The following is a 16,183-nucleotide window of genomic DNA, read 5'->3' on the forward strand; positions in this document are numbered from 1 at the left end:
CCTTTTAACAAAACGAGAGCTCCGCAAGATATTTTAATGTCGCTCGACTCGATGTTGATTTTGCATCCTTTCAAGTCTAAAATACTTAAGGAGATGAGATTCTTTCGTAAATCAGATACATACCTGACATCTAAGAGTGTCCTAATCGTTCCATCATGCATCTTAATTTTAACAGTACCAATACCAATTACCTTACTAGATGAATCGTTTCCCATGCGTACAACTCTACCTTCAACTGAACTGTATGTGGAGAACCATTCTCTATTAGGACACATGTGGAAAGAACATCCTAAATCTAGGATCCACTCGAATGTGAGCTTGGTGTTATCGCTTGTTGACACTAACAAGAAATCATCACCATTTTCATCGGCCAAATTAGCACCAGCTATATCTTCCTCGTTACTCTCAGCAGCTCTTTTATTTCACAGTTTATAACAATTTGCTTTGACGTGATCTAACTTTTTACAATAGCGACACCTTTTATCTCGTTTCTTTGATGCTACCAAAACGGAAGCTTGTCTATCTGTCTTGCTATCCAAATGAAGCTCATTGTCGAGTTTGTCTCTACTCAACAAATGACCCTTCACATTTTCGAACGAGAGTTTGTCTCTGCTATAAATTAAGGTCTCCCTAAAAGACTTGTATGAAGGGGTAAAGAGCACAATAATAGCATAGACTGATCTTCATCGTCAATATGAACCTCAACATTCTTTAAATCATTTAAAAGAGTAATAAATTGATTGATGTGATCTCTAAGAGGCTCACCTTCGTTCATGCGAAACGTAAATAGATGTTGTTTCAATACTAAACGATTAGCCAGAGACTTAGTCGCATAAAGAGTTTCTAACCTTTTCCACAAGGCGGATGAGGTCTTCTCCATCAATACCTCCCGCAATACTGTATTCGCGAGGCACAACTGGATTGCAGACAAAGCCTTTTCATCAAGCTCTTCCCATTCTGTTTTATTTAGATTTTCAAGCTTTTTCCCAGTAACAACCTTTTTCAAATTGGATTGAACTAGAATTGTCATCATCCGAATTTGCCACAGATTGAAATTTGTCTCACCATCGAACTTCTCAATTTCAAATCTTGTTGCTTCCATCTCTGAACGAGCTGATATATGAAAATTAAACTAGCTCTGATACCACTTGTTAGGAATCGACCCGATTAAGTAACAAACAAGAAAATAGTGGAATAAATTGAGAAATTGAACACATAAATTCTCTAAATGTGTTATGAGTTCTAATCTCTAATGGGTGTATTTTTCTAAGGTTGTAAAAGAGCCTATTTATAGGCTAAATTCATAAGTCAAATAATAATAAAATAATTTAAATTAATCAATGTTTGATTGAAATAAGTAAACAGAGTTTAACTTAAAGATTATTTCTCAAATTTGACTGAAAATAGGAGTTATATTTAACATAAACATTTTATATAATTAAACAATTAAAAATATAACTATAAATGCAATAATACTAATTTGTTTTTAAATGATATTTTAGAATATTTTAGAATTTTTACACTTGAATTGGGGTCTCATCATTATACCAACTCAATCAAAAGTATTATATTAGTAACTATAGAGGTTAGTAAAGATGGATAAGCCCCATTAGAAAATTAAGTTGAATATCTATATCTAGTAATTTGTATTGTCAATTTTGCGAACAATATTTATTTTTATGTATTATATAATTTTATAACTCAAAATTAAATTTGTAGTAATCTTATATACTACTATAAATAAACATTAAAAATGTTAAATATTAAATTAAAATAATCTAAATATATATTTTTATAAATAATATGAGTGAGGCTAAAATAGGTTTGAATTAACTATTTACAAATATAAGTAAGTTTGAACAAAATTTTAAACTCATATTTCAGTCGACCAGACTTAGATAAGTAAAAAAATACATTAATATTATACTTAAGTGCGACTCAAACTCGACTCAACCCATGAACACAGATTGTATCACCATGTGAATGCTAAATATGGATATTTAAAAAAAAAAATCCCAAATTCCATGTGTGGTAAAGGGCGCACCAGCGCTGCTTTCATATGCATAAAACGTGAAGTTGGATTATAAACAACAATGGCTTTCTGTATTGCAGTCTGTAAATTCCTTCCCCCAATTGCTTCCATTTTCTTTTAACCTTTCAGCCCATCTCTCTCTACACATCCAATACATGCATTTCGTATATGTTTCCCCAACTTTGAAGGGTTTTCCCTTTCTTAATTGGGAAGAAGATGTTACACTTTAAAGCCCACTCTCGCAAGCTTGTAGAAAACATATTATTTTATAGATTTAGGTCATTGTTTTAATGTGTGAATAAGAAAACTAAATAAATAGGAGCCAAACTTTATGAAAGAAGTTTCGTGTATGGTTCACTTGATTCAAGCATCAAAGTGAGTTTCCAAGTTTAAATTTCGACATCTTTTTGTACTTTTTCTGTGCCTGTCGGATCCGATCCCATCTGATTCCCACAGTTCTATTAAACCCACCAGTTTCATGTATTCCCTACACCATAAGAAATCTTAAGTTTGCTTTATTATCATTTATTTATTTAAACATAAGAAGAAGGAAAAAAGCCTCTTTTAATTAAGACTAAAAAATATGAATGCACCCTCACTCCAACTTGTTGATAAATAAATATTAAGACAAAAATCTGAGTTGAGCAATGAGTCAGGTGTACCATTTTTAGGCCAAATAGAAGTAATTAATAGAAACACTTGTGGCAAGGAAACCATATACATCATCATCACTTCATTCTTAAGTATCCCACACTATTTTTGTTAGTGGTTTTTTGGAGTTGGTCGTCTAACAGAACTCTTCGGCTTAAATCTTAATTTGATTGTTAAGTTTAATTGTGTAAACATTTTTCAATCATATGTAATCAAGTATGATAGCCTTGACAATTGGTCTCGAAAGAATAAAGGAAAAGGATTTAAAAGAACTGAAGAATAATTGCTCGAATTTTAAAGCATCAACAATGTTTTGATTATTCTGTCAAAAAAAAAAAAAGTAAGCATGGCCACACTTGGTTTAACTAACTTGTTATTTACTACGAAAAGACTGCAGGTATTGGTTGAATATGAGCATTTATTTATGATTATATTATATAATCTCAAAAAATAGGATGTTTGGGTCTATGGCAGGTGTTGAAAAGAAGATGAAGGAATCAACTTTACAGTATTCTGTTCTCTGACAACTGTTAATCACCGAATTAAGCACCCATGTTTCCCTGTTTATCCATATTTCTCATTCATCTAATAATACACAATACCACATCAACAGTCCTTTTATCATATCAGTAAAGTTAATTGGAGAATTTGCCCCACTTTTCCAACTTTTTTTTTCGATTTTCAAGTTTGAAAAACTCCCTTACAATGAAATCATATATATATATATATAACAGGCGTTATATGAAAATATATAAATTTAAATCCTAGTTGTGCATCAAATACAAATAAAAAATATTTTAAAAAAAAGTTAAAAAGAGTATTGATATATGGATATATCCGCTAATTGCCATGAGGTTGCTTTCAGAGTTGTGGTGGACAACGTGCTCTCTACTAGTAAAATTATTGAAGGAAAAGCTAAATATTGTGTCAGCATTGGAATGGAAATGAAAGGGTGAATGCTTTTTAGGTGGACTGTGATTTCATTTTCATAAGGTTTAAGCAAATTTAAATGGAAAATAAACCAAATTTTCCGTACTTGAATCATCCAAGGGAATAGGCAGATTTCCTTTTATTCTAAGAAACTATGGAAGATTGAAAATCATATTCTAGCTCTTCATTTTCTTTTATCTTAAAATACGATACATGTCTAAATATAAATATAAAAATATTCGTGTATGAACATACACGTATCATGCATATCCTACTAAAATAGGCCCTTAAACACTAATAAATCTCCAACAGCTTTTCAGAAAGTAAATTCCCATGATAGAAAAGCAAAAAAAAAGATCATGGAAACATGTGGAAATCTTGCCCAAATTTACTTCCTTTTCCCCACTTATATAATCCAGTAATTCCAATGTGTTTAGGGTCAGTTCCATGAAAATTCACCTCTTTTTTAAAGAAAAAAAAAACCAGAAAAACAATGAAGTGAGCTCTTTTTTTTTTTTTAATAATAAAAGTCCCTTCAACCCGCCGCAGTCCCAATTGAAAATGGATCCTAACCTAATGCTAAAGTTTCAAGCCATCAAGCAATCCAAGAAGTGTAAGAAGCAGCAGCTTCTGGACAAGCTTTTACTCTATACATGCATAGCAGTGACTTGTTGTGTCTTCTGTTCCACCCCTTTTTGGCTCCCTTACTTGAAAAACTTTCTCTTCATTTCATTACCAAAAATGGGTTCAATCATGTACAACACTAAACTACTGTTCTTTGTAGGGAACCTCATCGTTGTGGTTCTCATTGGAGAATCCAAGATTTTTTCTTATTTTTCAGGTTCTGGGGGAGTGTACTACGTTGATCATCCAAGTGGAAGCCTTGGAAACGATGGATCGGTGGTGGAAGTGAAAAAAGAGATGAAAATGAAGCAACTTTATTCGGAAGAAAAGGTGAAGGCGATTTGCGTGGTTGAGGAGATTAGAGAAGTAAACAAGGGAAATAATGGTTTAGAGGGAAAATATCATGAGCTGGTTTTGCCTACTGAGGATTTGGAGAAAAGAGCCGATGATTTCATTGCAAGAGTCAACAGGCAAAGAAGGCTTGAAGCTGCTGGATTATTAATTAATTAGATACAGTTTACGTCATCATTCAAATATATGAAAATTTTTATAATATCCCACATTTATCCCAAATCCAATCAGCGTATGAGTTATACTATCTTTTCTGTAACTTACTGGAGCTGCTAGCTGCTTTGTCTGTTCTGTTATCAGTATAGTTTTTAGTTTATATGAAATTGAGTCAATCACTCCTCTGGTTTTTAATATACATACATGTCTTAATTTTAGCAAGCATGCAACTAGCACTAGCTATATAATGGTACTGTGTTATATATATATACATATATTTTTGTGTTTGCGAGTAACTTGAAATTTTGAGATATTATATATAAATTATCATATATTTTAGATTTAGCGTCTATATTATATAATATTTATTTCTCTAGATCAAATTGCCTTAAGCTATAAGGTTATACTTTATATTAACGAATTATTATTCAGTTTTTAATTATAGAAATTTAATAATAATCAAATATTAAGGAACGATTGACCTTAAAAGACTAAATTTAGAAGTACAATATGAATTTTAGAGTCAAATTTCAGAATTAATTGATTTGGCCCATATTTATACATATTAAGTTAGTGATTTTCTTGTATTTTGATTTAATTTGTATGTCTTATTAAGAAATTATCTTCCTATGCTAAGAAGAGTCTTTTTGATAAAATTATTCGTCTTGTGCTAACTATTTTCGTGTCTATTGCAACAACCAGACGAGTATTTTTAGCCATGAAAATTGTGAAGACAAGTTTTGTAATAGAATGGAGGATGATTTTCTTTTAACTTACTTGGTGACATATATAAAAAAAGAGATAGCCCGAGAATTTTCAACAAATTCTATCATTAAGGAGTTCAATCTTATGAGAAAAAGGAGAGTACAGTTTAAGATGCCTAGTATTGAGAAATAGGACTAAAGCCAAGTTTCGTCCCATTTAGAGTAAAATCCTAAATACATATCTGATTATAGTTATTAATATTTTGGTACACTTTTGAATAGAAAATTATATATTTTTTATATAATACCATTTATAAAAAAATGAAATTTCCATGTAAAAATTAAAAAAAAAAAACAAAAAGATAAAAGAAATTAGGGCCACAAAAATGACCAAAGTTGGACAGGGAAAAAAGTTGCACCGCCCATATCTTTTGTTTGAACAGAATATTTGCTTTCTTTCTGTGCGAAAAAAGATAAAGAAAAGGTGAATGAATTCCAATTTAAAATTTGAACGCAGTTAATTTTAATCTTACTTTTAAGTTGGGATATTTTTGTATTAAAAGAGAAAAACTGGTAATTGAAGTTGAAAACTATAAGGCAGTGCTGAGCTGAGGCAGATGCAGATGCAGAAACTCAGGGATGGAGAGTGGTAGTGATGGTGATAGGATGGGTAAGTTGGGGAAGACGCTAGCTGCAACACATTGCATTAAGGAACTACTGGGGAAGGATAGTTGATTATATTTATAAGCCAATTGTTTTGAAATCAGTATTTCGCTTCTACTCTACCTGTTAGTTCCTACCAAAACCAATTAACAAATTAATAAATATTAGTTTAAAGTTGTTTTTGCCTTTTTATTTAAAATCTAAAAATAAAATTCATGATTATAATGGAATTTGAATCTAAAATATTAAACATACGCTCTCCCAACTTTACTATTAATTAAAATAATATTTAGTTTTATTTGAATTCTTAATAAATATATTATATAATTATTTTCATCCACATCATTGGTATGTTATTATTTTATTAATATTGCCGTCGATTGAGTTAGTATCACAAGTTAATTCAATACCAACTCAAGAAAATGATAATAGTATGATAAACGATCGGAGTGCTTTTAATATCCTTAGTTTGATGTATTTAGCTATTTAAATTTCTCTTTACTCACAAGTTAAATTATTTTTTATTTTAATTTCGTATATATTGCATATGTATTATTATTATTATTAATTTCAAATCTTAAATTTTATTTTTTTATTATATGTTATTTATAAACACATCCATATGTTCTAAATATGTAACTTTTATAGGCATAGTCTGTAATAAAATTTTCAATTATAATTTAGAAATATAAGTTAAAGTTGTCATACATTGCATCTGCATGTACAACACCCGTTGATTAAGTATTAGTTCGATTTGCATAAGTATTATTTTCAATACAAGAAGACGTTTGTTTGAGTGCGTTGAAACACATTATCCTCCTATTATGTCAGAAAGAGCAGATATTATCAAAACCTATAATGAGATTATTTAAAAGTTAAATAAATAAATAATTACAACAACCAATACGTGTTATTTTAGTTAAATTATGCCATGCTCACAACACAAGTAAAAAATTATTAATAAATTTAAGAAAATAATATAATAATTAAATGGATTAACATTTGGTGCATTGATAATGTATTCTTTTTATTCCATATGTAACACCCCTAACCCGTATCCGCTGCCAGAACAGGGTTTCGGAGCATTACTATCATTTGCAGATCACTTAAACAAATTAAAATACTTACCGATTCAATGCATCATATAAAATAAATATATTACCATTCAATCAACAGTTTGGCACTTGTATAAGCATCAAACAACACCATTGTTAGTATACTTGCACATATCTCATATAAATTCAACATTGATATATCTATTTTCTCGACATGTCGCACTTGAGTTTAATAATAGTCTCAATTACATAATTTCCTTGTATCAACATATCAAAGATAATCATATATGTACATGTCATGAAACATATCATGCTCTTACCGTTTCTTTACAAGCATATATCATTCATTTCATTATATCAATATTTTATGCTTCATCATTTCCATATATTTTATGTATATTTATTCTGGTAATAGCTTATATCAAACTTAACATAAATTATATTCCACGTACTTATACTTATTTCGTTTATCCATTTTCATAATTATTTCATACAACGCTTTTGTACATATATTTCCATATGACCAGTTCTTGTAAACATTTCACACAACCATTTCATATAACCATTCGTCATCTGATATATTTTACCTGAATATCAATTGTTCAACAGATGTTATAGCGTCTCCCATCCACGGTCTTATTTATCTTTGACGTGATGCCATAGTGTCTTTCAACTATGGTCTTACTCATTTTCTGTCATGTTGCCATGGTATCTTTCAACCATGGTCTTATTCTTTTCATGTCACGTTGTCATGGTATCTTTCAACCATGGTCTTACACATCTCATATCAGGTTGCCATGGTATCTTTCAACCATGGTCTTACACACAGGTTGTCATGGTATCTTTCAACCATGGTCTTACACATTTCATATCAGAGAGCACACTCCAGCGAACCTCATCCTTAGAGTGGGATTACCAGTCCAGGCTAAATCCCCTGTAATATAAACTCATAGAGTATTGTCGGGATTACCAGTCCAAGCTAAATCCCTTGCAACGACAATTACTCTAATGAGCTTGGATCTGAATTACTAGTCCAGGCTAAATTCAGACCCTAATTCGGATTACCCGTCCGGGCTAAATCCGTTTTACACATATTCTTCGGGAGGGCTATATCAGGATAGGATCACCCGTCCGGGCTAGATCCTTTTTACCGTCAATTCCTTTTCAGAGATCCATCGAATTTTCCTTTCATTCAACCGAGATTTCTTCTCCTTTTATCAAATTTATCAATATTTCATAAATTTTCATACAATGAACATTCAAATCATATTCACATAAATAACATACAATCTCAAGCATTTAAGAATATAATTCAAGTTACACGAACTTACCTCATTGCTTGTTTGTGTTTATAATTTCATTAATCTGATATCTTTTCTTTTCCATGATCAAGTCTCATATTTGAGTCATCCGGATCTTTATAAATAAATTTGATCATCATTTTCATTCATTTCATATTCTAATGCATTTAATTAATGACGATTTCATCCTTAGGGTCAAGAAAATAAAATTCTTGCAATTTAATCCTTATTTCCAGCTATTATTCTCATATATATTGATAACAATCCATGAATTCTATAAAATATCAAAATTTTTCATAATTTCAACACTTTTCAATTTAATCCCTAAAACATGTTTTCCCCCGATCTTGAACTAAATTAATAATTTCATACAATTTTGTAATTTAAATAATAAAATAATCCATTTCATGCAATTTGGACATTTCTGACATGTTTACAAAATTGCCCATAAAGTTTTACTTTTATTCAATTTAGTCCCTGAGCCTAAAATATGCAAATTAGCCATACTAGATGAATATTCATACATATTTTTCCTCCTCCTCCTCTCCATTCCACATCCTTAATGTAGATAACACACTTGTAAGTAACATTATCCATAATTTTTATTATTTACTTTTATGAATATTCAAGCTGTCTATCTGCATCATAGTCACTAAATTATTTATATCTGGATCTATAGAACTCCAAATTAATATCCGATAATTTTACCTGAATCTAGACTCATATATATTCTTACCATAAAAATTTCAGAATTTTTGGTTTAGCCAATAAGTATAGTTTATTCTTTAAAGTTACCCCTGTTCTGCTGTCTGACAGTTCTGACCCCTCTTCACCAAAAATTAATTATCTCCTCATACAGGATTAAAATGATGTTCTTGTTTATTTCTATTAAAAATAGACTCATTCAGGATTTTATAAATATAAATTTAAGCCCCTAATTATTTTTATTCAATTTTTTATGATTTTTCAAAGTCAGAACAGGGGAACTCGATTTCATTCTGACCTTGTCTCACAAAATTCATTATATCTCAAAATTTAAAAATACATTGCTTACACTATTTCTTCTATGAGAAACTATACTCAATAAGCTTTAATTTCATATTCTTTTCATATTCTAATTCGATTTCTACAATTTATGGTGATTTTTCAAAGTTAGTATACTGCTGCTGTCCAAACTGTTTTTGTGCAAGCTATTAATTACCATGTTATAACACCCTTATTTTCTTTTTCTACACCATTTCTCATCACTTTCTCTTATTTTATCTTCACTAACATATCAAAACATAGGACCTTATGTAAGAAAACTCTACTATAACATTATTTCCATGCTCATCAATAATAACAAACTTAAAACATATTGAAATCTTGATATACTTACCTTGTTCTATTGATACTAATCTTTAACTTGATTTTCTCTCCTCCAGCTTCTATTTCTTGAATCCAACTTGATATTCTAACTCCCCATGCTCTCCTTAACATTTTTGTCTCTTGGTAGCTATGGAAATTCATTTGATTTTTGAGTGAAAATGGTGAATTTTTGGTAAAAGGACCAAATTGTAAAGAAAGCAAAACTTTCTTTCTTCCTCTCTTTCTCTCACGTTAGTGCATGGGAAAATATGGATGAGAATTTCTCATCTTTCTTTCTTTATATACTAATAAAATAATAATAAAAATCTTATTAAAGTATTAATAAAATAATATTTATCTAATTAAATAATTATAAAATATCAAAATATCTCAAGCATCATTCTTACTTTCTAGATTTCTCTATCTTCCAATTGACCATTTTTCCCTTCATTATCTTTTAAAATTTCATCCTTGAGTCATCATTTAATTTAGTAAAATTACAATTTAGTCCCTCATAGTTCTTCATCTATTCCATTTGGTCCTAATTCATCCATTTTCCTTATTTTCTAGATCATTCCACTCTTAAATTATTTACACTATTGGTCCTTCAACTTTTTCATATTTACACTTTAACCCCTCAAATTATGAATATTTACTCTTGTGCAACAAAACTTTTCTCACTTTTACAATTTAGTCCTTTCTTGAATTAATATATCATAATATACTTCTCAATATTGACATAACTCAAAATTTCCCTTTTTGTCACTTTATTTCCTTATTTTACTATATCAAGGATAATATCTTACTGTAAAAATGTTCAGGGTATTACACCATAATTGTACTCTTTTTATTTCATAAGTAGTCTTATAAAGCGTCATCTCTTTTTTTAAAATATCTATTTTTTTAATGTTATATTATGCCCTTGTAGAACACTTTTCAACTCCTTAACATTGACCACAAGTAACTGTATTTTCATTAGCATTTAACCACTCACTTCAAAAACTTACCTCAACAGATACACATGTCCATATTTTTCATATATTATAAAAATTTTAGACTTATTTATAAACATTTACTTAAGCCTTACCAACAATTTCTGAAATGAATCTTACTAACTTTTTTTAATTACCAATTACTTAAAGATTTTTAATAATAATTGTTCGTGTTACAATTTTGGAATGTAACCCAACGTGTCTTAGTTTATATATATATCTATATATAATAATTTCATTAATTATAGGTTTTGATCATATCTGCTCTCTTTTACATAATACCTAGAACTATTCACAGTCCCTCCCTAACTCATAAATAGGAGGATAATGTGTTTCAGTGCACTCAAACCCACATCCTCCTTTACTAGCAACAATACTGATGCTAATCGAGTTAAGACTCAATCAGTCAATGTGAAATAGTTAAATTTTAGTCATTTGTCACAATAAACTGTTGACACTTGATAGGTTATCATGTTATAAAAAATACAATTTTACTCTTAAATTATATAGTTCCAATTTAATTACCTCAAAAAATACGAAGAGAATCATAAATTATTTTCTTCCCAATTTTATTCTACAAGCGAGTAACTCTTTTGGATGAGGGCTGATGCTCCATTGATTGAAATTATTTAAAATCTTTGTAAACTTTTGAAGATGGTAAAAATCAAATATATATATAGAGAGAGAGAGATAAGAGGACTACTACTTAAAGGTTTTGAGGATGAAATAGATTTAAATCGCATAGATAAGGATTCAAAGAGTCACTTTCTTTTTACATGCTAAGATTATAATGTTGTACAAGATTCGGGGTTGTGGTTGAAAGGATTAAATTGTTTTTTATGTGAATAAATGTGGTCAAGTTTCATACTGCTGAATTGTATATAAAAGTTGGTAAAACTTTATTTCAAAAAATAGAAATAATTATTTATTAAAAAAAAGTAAGTAAATGGTAATACAAAAGAGGTTGGTAAGATTCACTTTAAAAGGGTAAAAGTTTGTAAATGTTTACATATATGTCTGATTTTATTTTATTTTTATAATAGGTGGAAAACGTGGACATGTATATCGATATAAATAGAAATAATACTCCTCTCTCTTTTCTTTTTCTTTTAATTCTGATGTTGCAGCTTAGAATAATAAGTATAATATGATGCACTTAAAAATAAAAATACAAATATTAATCAACACATCGAGTACTTTTTAATTGTAGTAAAAAGTCTACTTACTTTATGCATGCAAGAATATAATGGTGAGAAAATATTGGGGTTGTGATTGGAAGTATTATATTGTTTTAGAATTACTAGTGGCCCACTGTTTTCCAAGAAATAATCTTAGTTATGTATAGTATGAATTCATGTCTTGATCACACTTAAAATGTCAATTGTTTTAAGGTCCATTATCACGCAATTTATGCGTTTGGGATTCAAATCCCTCTTTTCAATTCAATTCTAAAATGCAGATTTTCAGCGTTAAAGATTATAAAAGTAGTAATTATAAGGCCCTTGGATCGACCAAAGCTATTGTTTGATACTATTTGCAGTTTAACAGACATGGAAAACTTGTCACCAGAAGAATGGAAGCTAACCAGTTCGAAAGCACAATAAACAAATCAAAGCTTACCCGATATCCGAAGAGGGCATAGTTCGGAAATAAGCAAACATGTTACAAATGTTGAAACTCGAACTCAAAACATTGCTAAATGCAAAAGAAACATGACCAGAAAATGCAAAGCTACTTCAATTTCTACCAAAACATTGAAACAATGAATCTTTATCATGCAAATGTTACAAATGCCGTTATTTAATTGCCCTTAATTCCTACTAACAACAATCGAGGGAAGAGATGTAATTGCATGGATATTAAAACGAGGTTCTAAAGATACTAATCAAAAGCATTAACTGAAAACCCTAAATTCTGATGTTAATGGCATCTCTTGCTTCACTACCCTGACCTATAAAACACGTTAACTTAAGTTGCTGGTTTGTGATTGTAACTCTAACAATTTAGATGTACCAGTATTATACGTTGTTCGTAAGATATTTATCCGCTCTCCAAGGATATACTCCTTAAGTCCCTCGATTGCAGCATATTCCTTCTCCATTAGAAGCTCCGCATCTTCACAATGCTTGATTTTAGAGTTCAATTTCTTTATCTGTATTCAAGGAAAAGACAAAATATTAGGCATGACTTTAAAGATAAATCAAATAGCTTCATGATAAACATTAAGTGAAAACAGAAACTTCAACCCACTTGTGCTTCGATTATGGTTGCAACTAAATGTTCAATCTCCTTCTCTTCCTGCACAGCTAATAATTTGGCATGAGCAGCTGCTGCTCCAAGACCTGTTGCAACTGCCGCTCTAATTCGCAATGGTAAAGGTATGTCGCTCTTCTTCGGATGTGTCTCTTGAGATTCTGCAAGAGAGTCTATTTTCTTACAAATTATGATGATGATTAGGAATGGAAGGACTCCGACTATGAATGTGCAAAAGATAAAAAGTAGAGCACAAATCAAAAACATTGAAATATTAAAGAAACTATGTCTATGTGCTGACTGATAAATGAACACGCTGGCAATAATTCAGTAGAAGGAATATGAACAATATCTACTTTTGATCACATAATTTGGTTCTTCAGCCAAAACTGCCAAATGATGTTGTAGTACTGTACTCAAATGTATATATACCTGATGGATTAGACCTCTCCTTTATCTCTGACTCTTCAGTATTATGAGCTCTAAAACATATAAGAGACCGAATACTTCAAAACACCATACTGATGTAAAAAAGCTAACAGTAAATTTAGCTGCAAAGGGAAAGAAAAATAAGAATAACAGTATTAACTTTTAAACAACCTTTCTTGCTGATAAATTGAAGGAGATAGGGACCCATTAGTTAAATCAATATGATCACCATAAAAAATTTCCCTCGAACAAGACATTTCATCAGAAAGCATCGCAGCTGCAGCTTCAGCTGCAGCAGCAGTGATTTGAGGCCCAACCATGGTAGAGATGCGAGCAATCTGTAGTAAACACAATCAATTAATGTATAACCAAAATCTTTAAAGAATGCTTGTCTTTATATATGCAACAAACTTATAATATATGAGAAAAGCATAAATTTGGATAAAATGGAGGCATCATGTATAAGTAACATAACCTGGTACAATTTTACCTGCTTCATGAGAGAACTATCAGCATCTGAAGTGGAAGCAGTGCGTTTTTTCTTCAAAGGAGGCTCTTGATTCTCAGAATCCCCATTCTTTTTGTTCTCATTTGCACCATCATAACCTTGATCCTCGTTTATAATATTCTCTTGATCCTCAGATGGAGGAACAACAACTGGTTTTATGCCATTCATGCTCATACTTGTACCGCTGGAATTGCCCCTTCCCTTGGCAGAATCTATCAAAGACTCCCCAAAAGGCAGCTCAATGAGCTTCGTAATACAATCAAGTTTAGACTTGGTTTGAACATTTTGAGAAACAAGATCCCAGTCATCCCCATGTTTCAGAACAGAATCCAAAAGAAGAAGAGTTTCCGCTTCGGTCCACACAGTACCATTGGCAGCACTCTTCTCATGGCAATCTTTCAACTCGAAATCATCCATAGACTTATCCTCGCCATAATTTCCATTTTTGAAGCATTTATCGCAAACTATGAAATTATCCTGCAGATGCATTAAAACAAATATCACTCAACTTCACAACACAATCAAGTCGACTACATGCCTTCAGCTTTGTGCAGGTAATTACAACAACGAACACAGAATACATATATATATATCCAGACAAATTGGCACCCAAATAACCAAGCTACAGTGTCCCAAATCAAACATGAATTTGATAAGAATCTAACAAATAAAAAGCTTGTACAAAAGACTTTAAGTCTGGAAGAAGAAACGTATGATTACACCTATAAAACCAGTTACTTGGAGAAACGTCATATTAAATGCTAAGCACAAATTATCTATAAGCAAACCATTGTTCATTGGGATAATTCACAGATAAAAACAATTCCAAACAAAATTTAAACGCAAAAAGAATCTTTCAAATTTTAAAAAATGAATTACCTTTTTATATTCATAGTACCCAGAATCACAATTATCTCCACAACTACCACAATGTAGTCTCTTCAAATCACCAAAAACATCAGAATATGAAGCCAGGGGAGGCAACTTGACTCCACTCTCTTCAACCCCATCACCACTGTTCTTACCCTTAACGACCGGAGCCGAAAGCGGCCGCAACGAATTAGGAGTAGCGACGACCCGGACTCCATTCGGGGCCCCGTTTTCGACCCGAACCCTATCATCGTTCTCGGAACCTTCGTGGGGTGGAGGCGGAGCGAGGAAGTTGATCAAACCCCAGGTTTCCAAGAAGCGGAAGACCTTGTGGAGTAAAGTGACGTCTCCGATGAGGGATTTGCGGATTTCGGTGAAAGTGAGGCGGCGAGAAGGGTCTTCCCTGTATTTGTTGATGATGAAATCCCTGTACTCCTTGTAGATTTTAGGGGTTCTTGAGATTGAGCTGCCTTCGAAGAATTCTTTCAATGCTTGCCTTTCTGTTTCGTGAATATCGTTCCAAGCAAACCAACCTAAGAAGAAGAAGAAGAAGAAGAAGAAGAAGAAAGAAATGAGATTTTTCGTTAGGGTTTTGGAGAAGGGGAATATTGATTAATCAATTAGAAAGGAGGAACTTACTGGAGTAGCTCGGTATGGTGTAGAGGTCGAGCTCTGGTTCTTCGGGTCGATTTGAATCCGGGTTCGGGTCATGTCTAGGCTTGTTCTCCATTCCCGGGTCCTTGGTGAGGTTTGGAATTTGGATTCTCTCGGTTTTTTTGGGTCCGATTCAGGATTTACTCTGTTAATCACTTTTAATGCGAATGGGTTTTTCTATTACAACAGCCGGTTCCACTCTTTTAAGTCACCGACCAATCGTAATCTCGCTTGTCCAGTGCGTGATAGTAATTGAATTTAAATGAAAATTTTTCAAATTCAAAAATCAATTTGGTTGAATTGAATTACTTGGAGAAATATCACAAACAATCAAACAACTTTAAAATTATTAGTCTAAAATTTTAAAATTCAATTTTAATAATATATATTTTATCTAATCTTAACAATTTTAAATTTAAAATTGAACTTCAATTATTAATATATATTTTTAAATTATTAGTGTCACATTCTAAAATTAAAATAAAAAATTTCACTTAATAATCATATTTCAAAAGTGATATTTTAATAAATTTAATAAAGAAATTCAATGGTATTAGCAATTCATAAAATTCAATTAGTATTTTAATCAAATAAATAATTTAGATTACCTAGTGAAATTTATATATGTTAAAGTACTAAATTATGTCAAATTTAAAGTTAAAT

At 31.0% G+C, this 16,183-nt stretch overlaps 2 protein-coding genes across 3 annotated transcripts; one reads left to right on the forward strand and one right to left on the reverse strand.

Annotated features, from left to right (window-relative positions):
* Window positions 1–3,946: 3,946 nt before the first annotated feature.
* LOC108478641 (uncharacterized) lies at window positions 3,947–4,943 on the forward strand. Its single transcript, XM_017781113.2, has one exon. The coding sequence runs from the start codon at window positions 4,061–4,063 to the stop codon at window positions 4,745–4,747; it is 687 nt and encodes a 228-aa protein (XP_017636602.1). The 5' UTR covers window positions 3,947–4,060; the 3' UTR covers window positions 4,748–4,943.
* A 7,603-nt stretch (window positions 4,944–12,546) lies between these two features.
* LOC108479272 (SWI/SNF complex subunit SWI3A) lies at window positions 12,547–15,748 on the reverse strand. Of its 2 annotated transcripts, none has more exons than XM_017781771.2 (7): window positions 15,506–15,748; window positions 14,876–15,399; window positions 13,979–14,473; window positions 13,660–13,826; window positions 13,492–13,541; window positions 13,057–13,220; window positions 12,547–12,958 (listed from the first exon to the last, which is right to left on the reverse strand). In XM_017781771.2, exons 1-7 carry the CDS (start codon window positions 15,594–15,596, stop codon window positions 12,770–12,772), a joined length of 1,680 nt encoding a protein of 559 aa, XP_017637260.1. In that variant the 5' UTR covers window positions 15,597–15,748; the 3' UTR covers window positions 12,547–12,769. The 2 variants fall into 2 exon arrangements, with proteins under 2 accessions (XP_017637260.1, XP_017637259.1); XM_017781770.2 differs by having other exon boundaries at window positions 13,057–13,232; window positions 15,506–15,705.
* Between the last annotated feature and the right edge of the window lie 435 nt (window positions 15,749–16,183).

This window comes from Gossypium arboreum, chromosome 12 (genome assembly GCF_025698485.1).
Source record: "Gossypium arboreum isolate Shixiya-1 chromosome 12, ASM2569848v2, whole genome shotgun sequence".
NCBI classification, from domain to species: Eukaryota; Viridiplantae; Streptophyta; class Magnoliopsida; order Malvales; family Malvaceae; genus Gossypium; species Gossypium arboreum.

What these genes read in the sequence shown, in the direction of transcription:
- LOC108478641 (XM_017781113.2), top strand. Translation starts at nt 4,061, where the DNA reads ATGAAAATTCACCTCTTTTTTAAAGAAAAAAAAAACCAGAAAAACAAT.
- LOC108479272 (XM_017781770.2), bottom strand. Translation starts at nt 15,596, where the DNA reads ATGGAGAACAAGCCTAGACATGACCCGAACCCGGATTCAAATCGACCC. An exon ending in TCAATTTATCAGCAAGAAAG is followed by an intron (nt 13,542 to 13,659) that starts GTTGTTTAAAAG and finishes TATATGTTTTAG; the next exon opens with AGCTCATAATACTGAAGAGT. An exon ending in CAACCATAATCGAAGCACAA is followed by an intron (nt 12,959 to 13,056) that starts GTGGGTTGAAGT and finishes CCTTGAATACAG; the next exon opens with ATAAAGAAATTGAACTCTAA.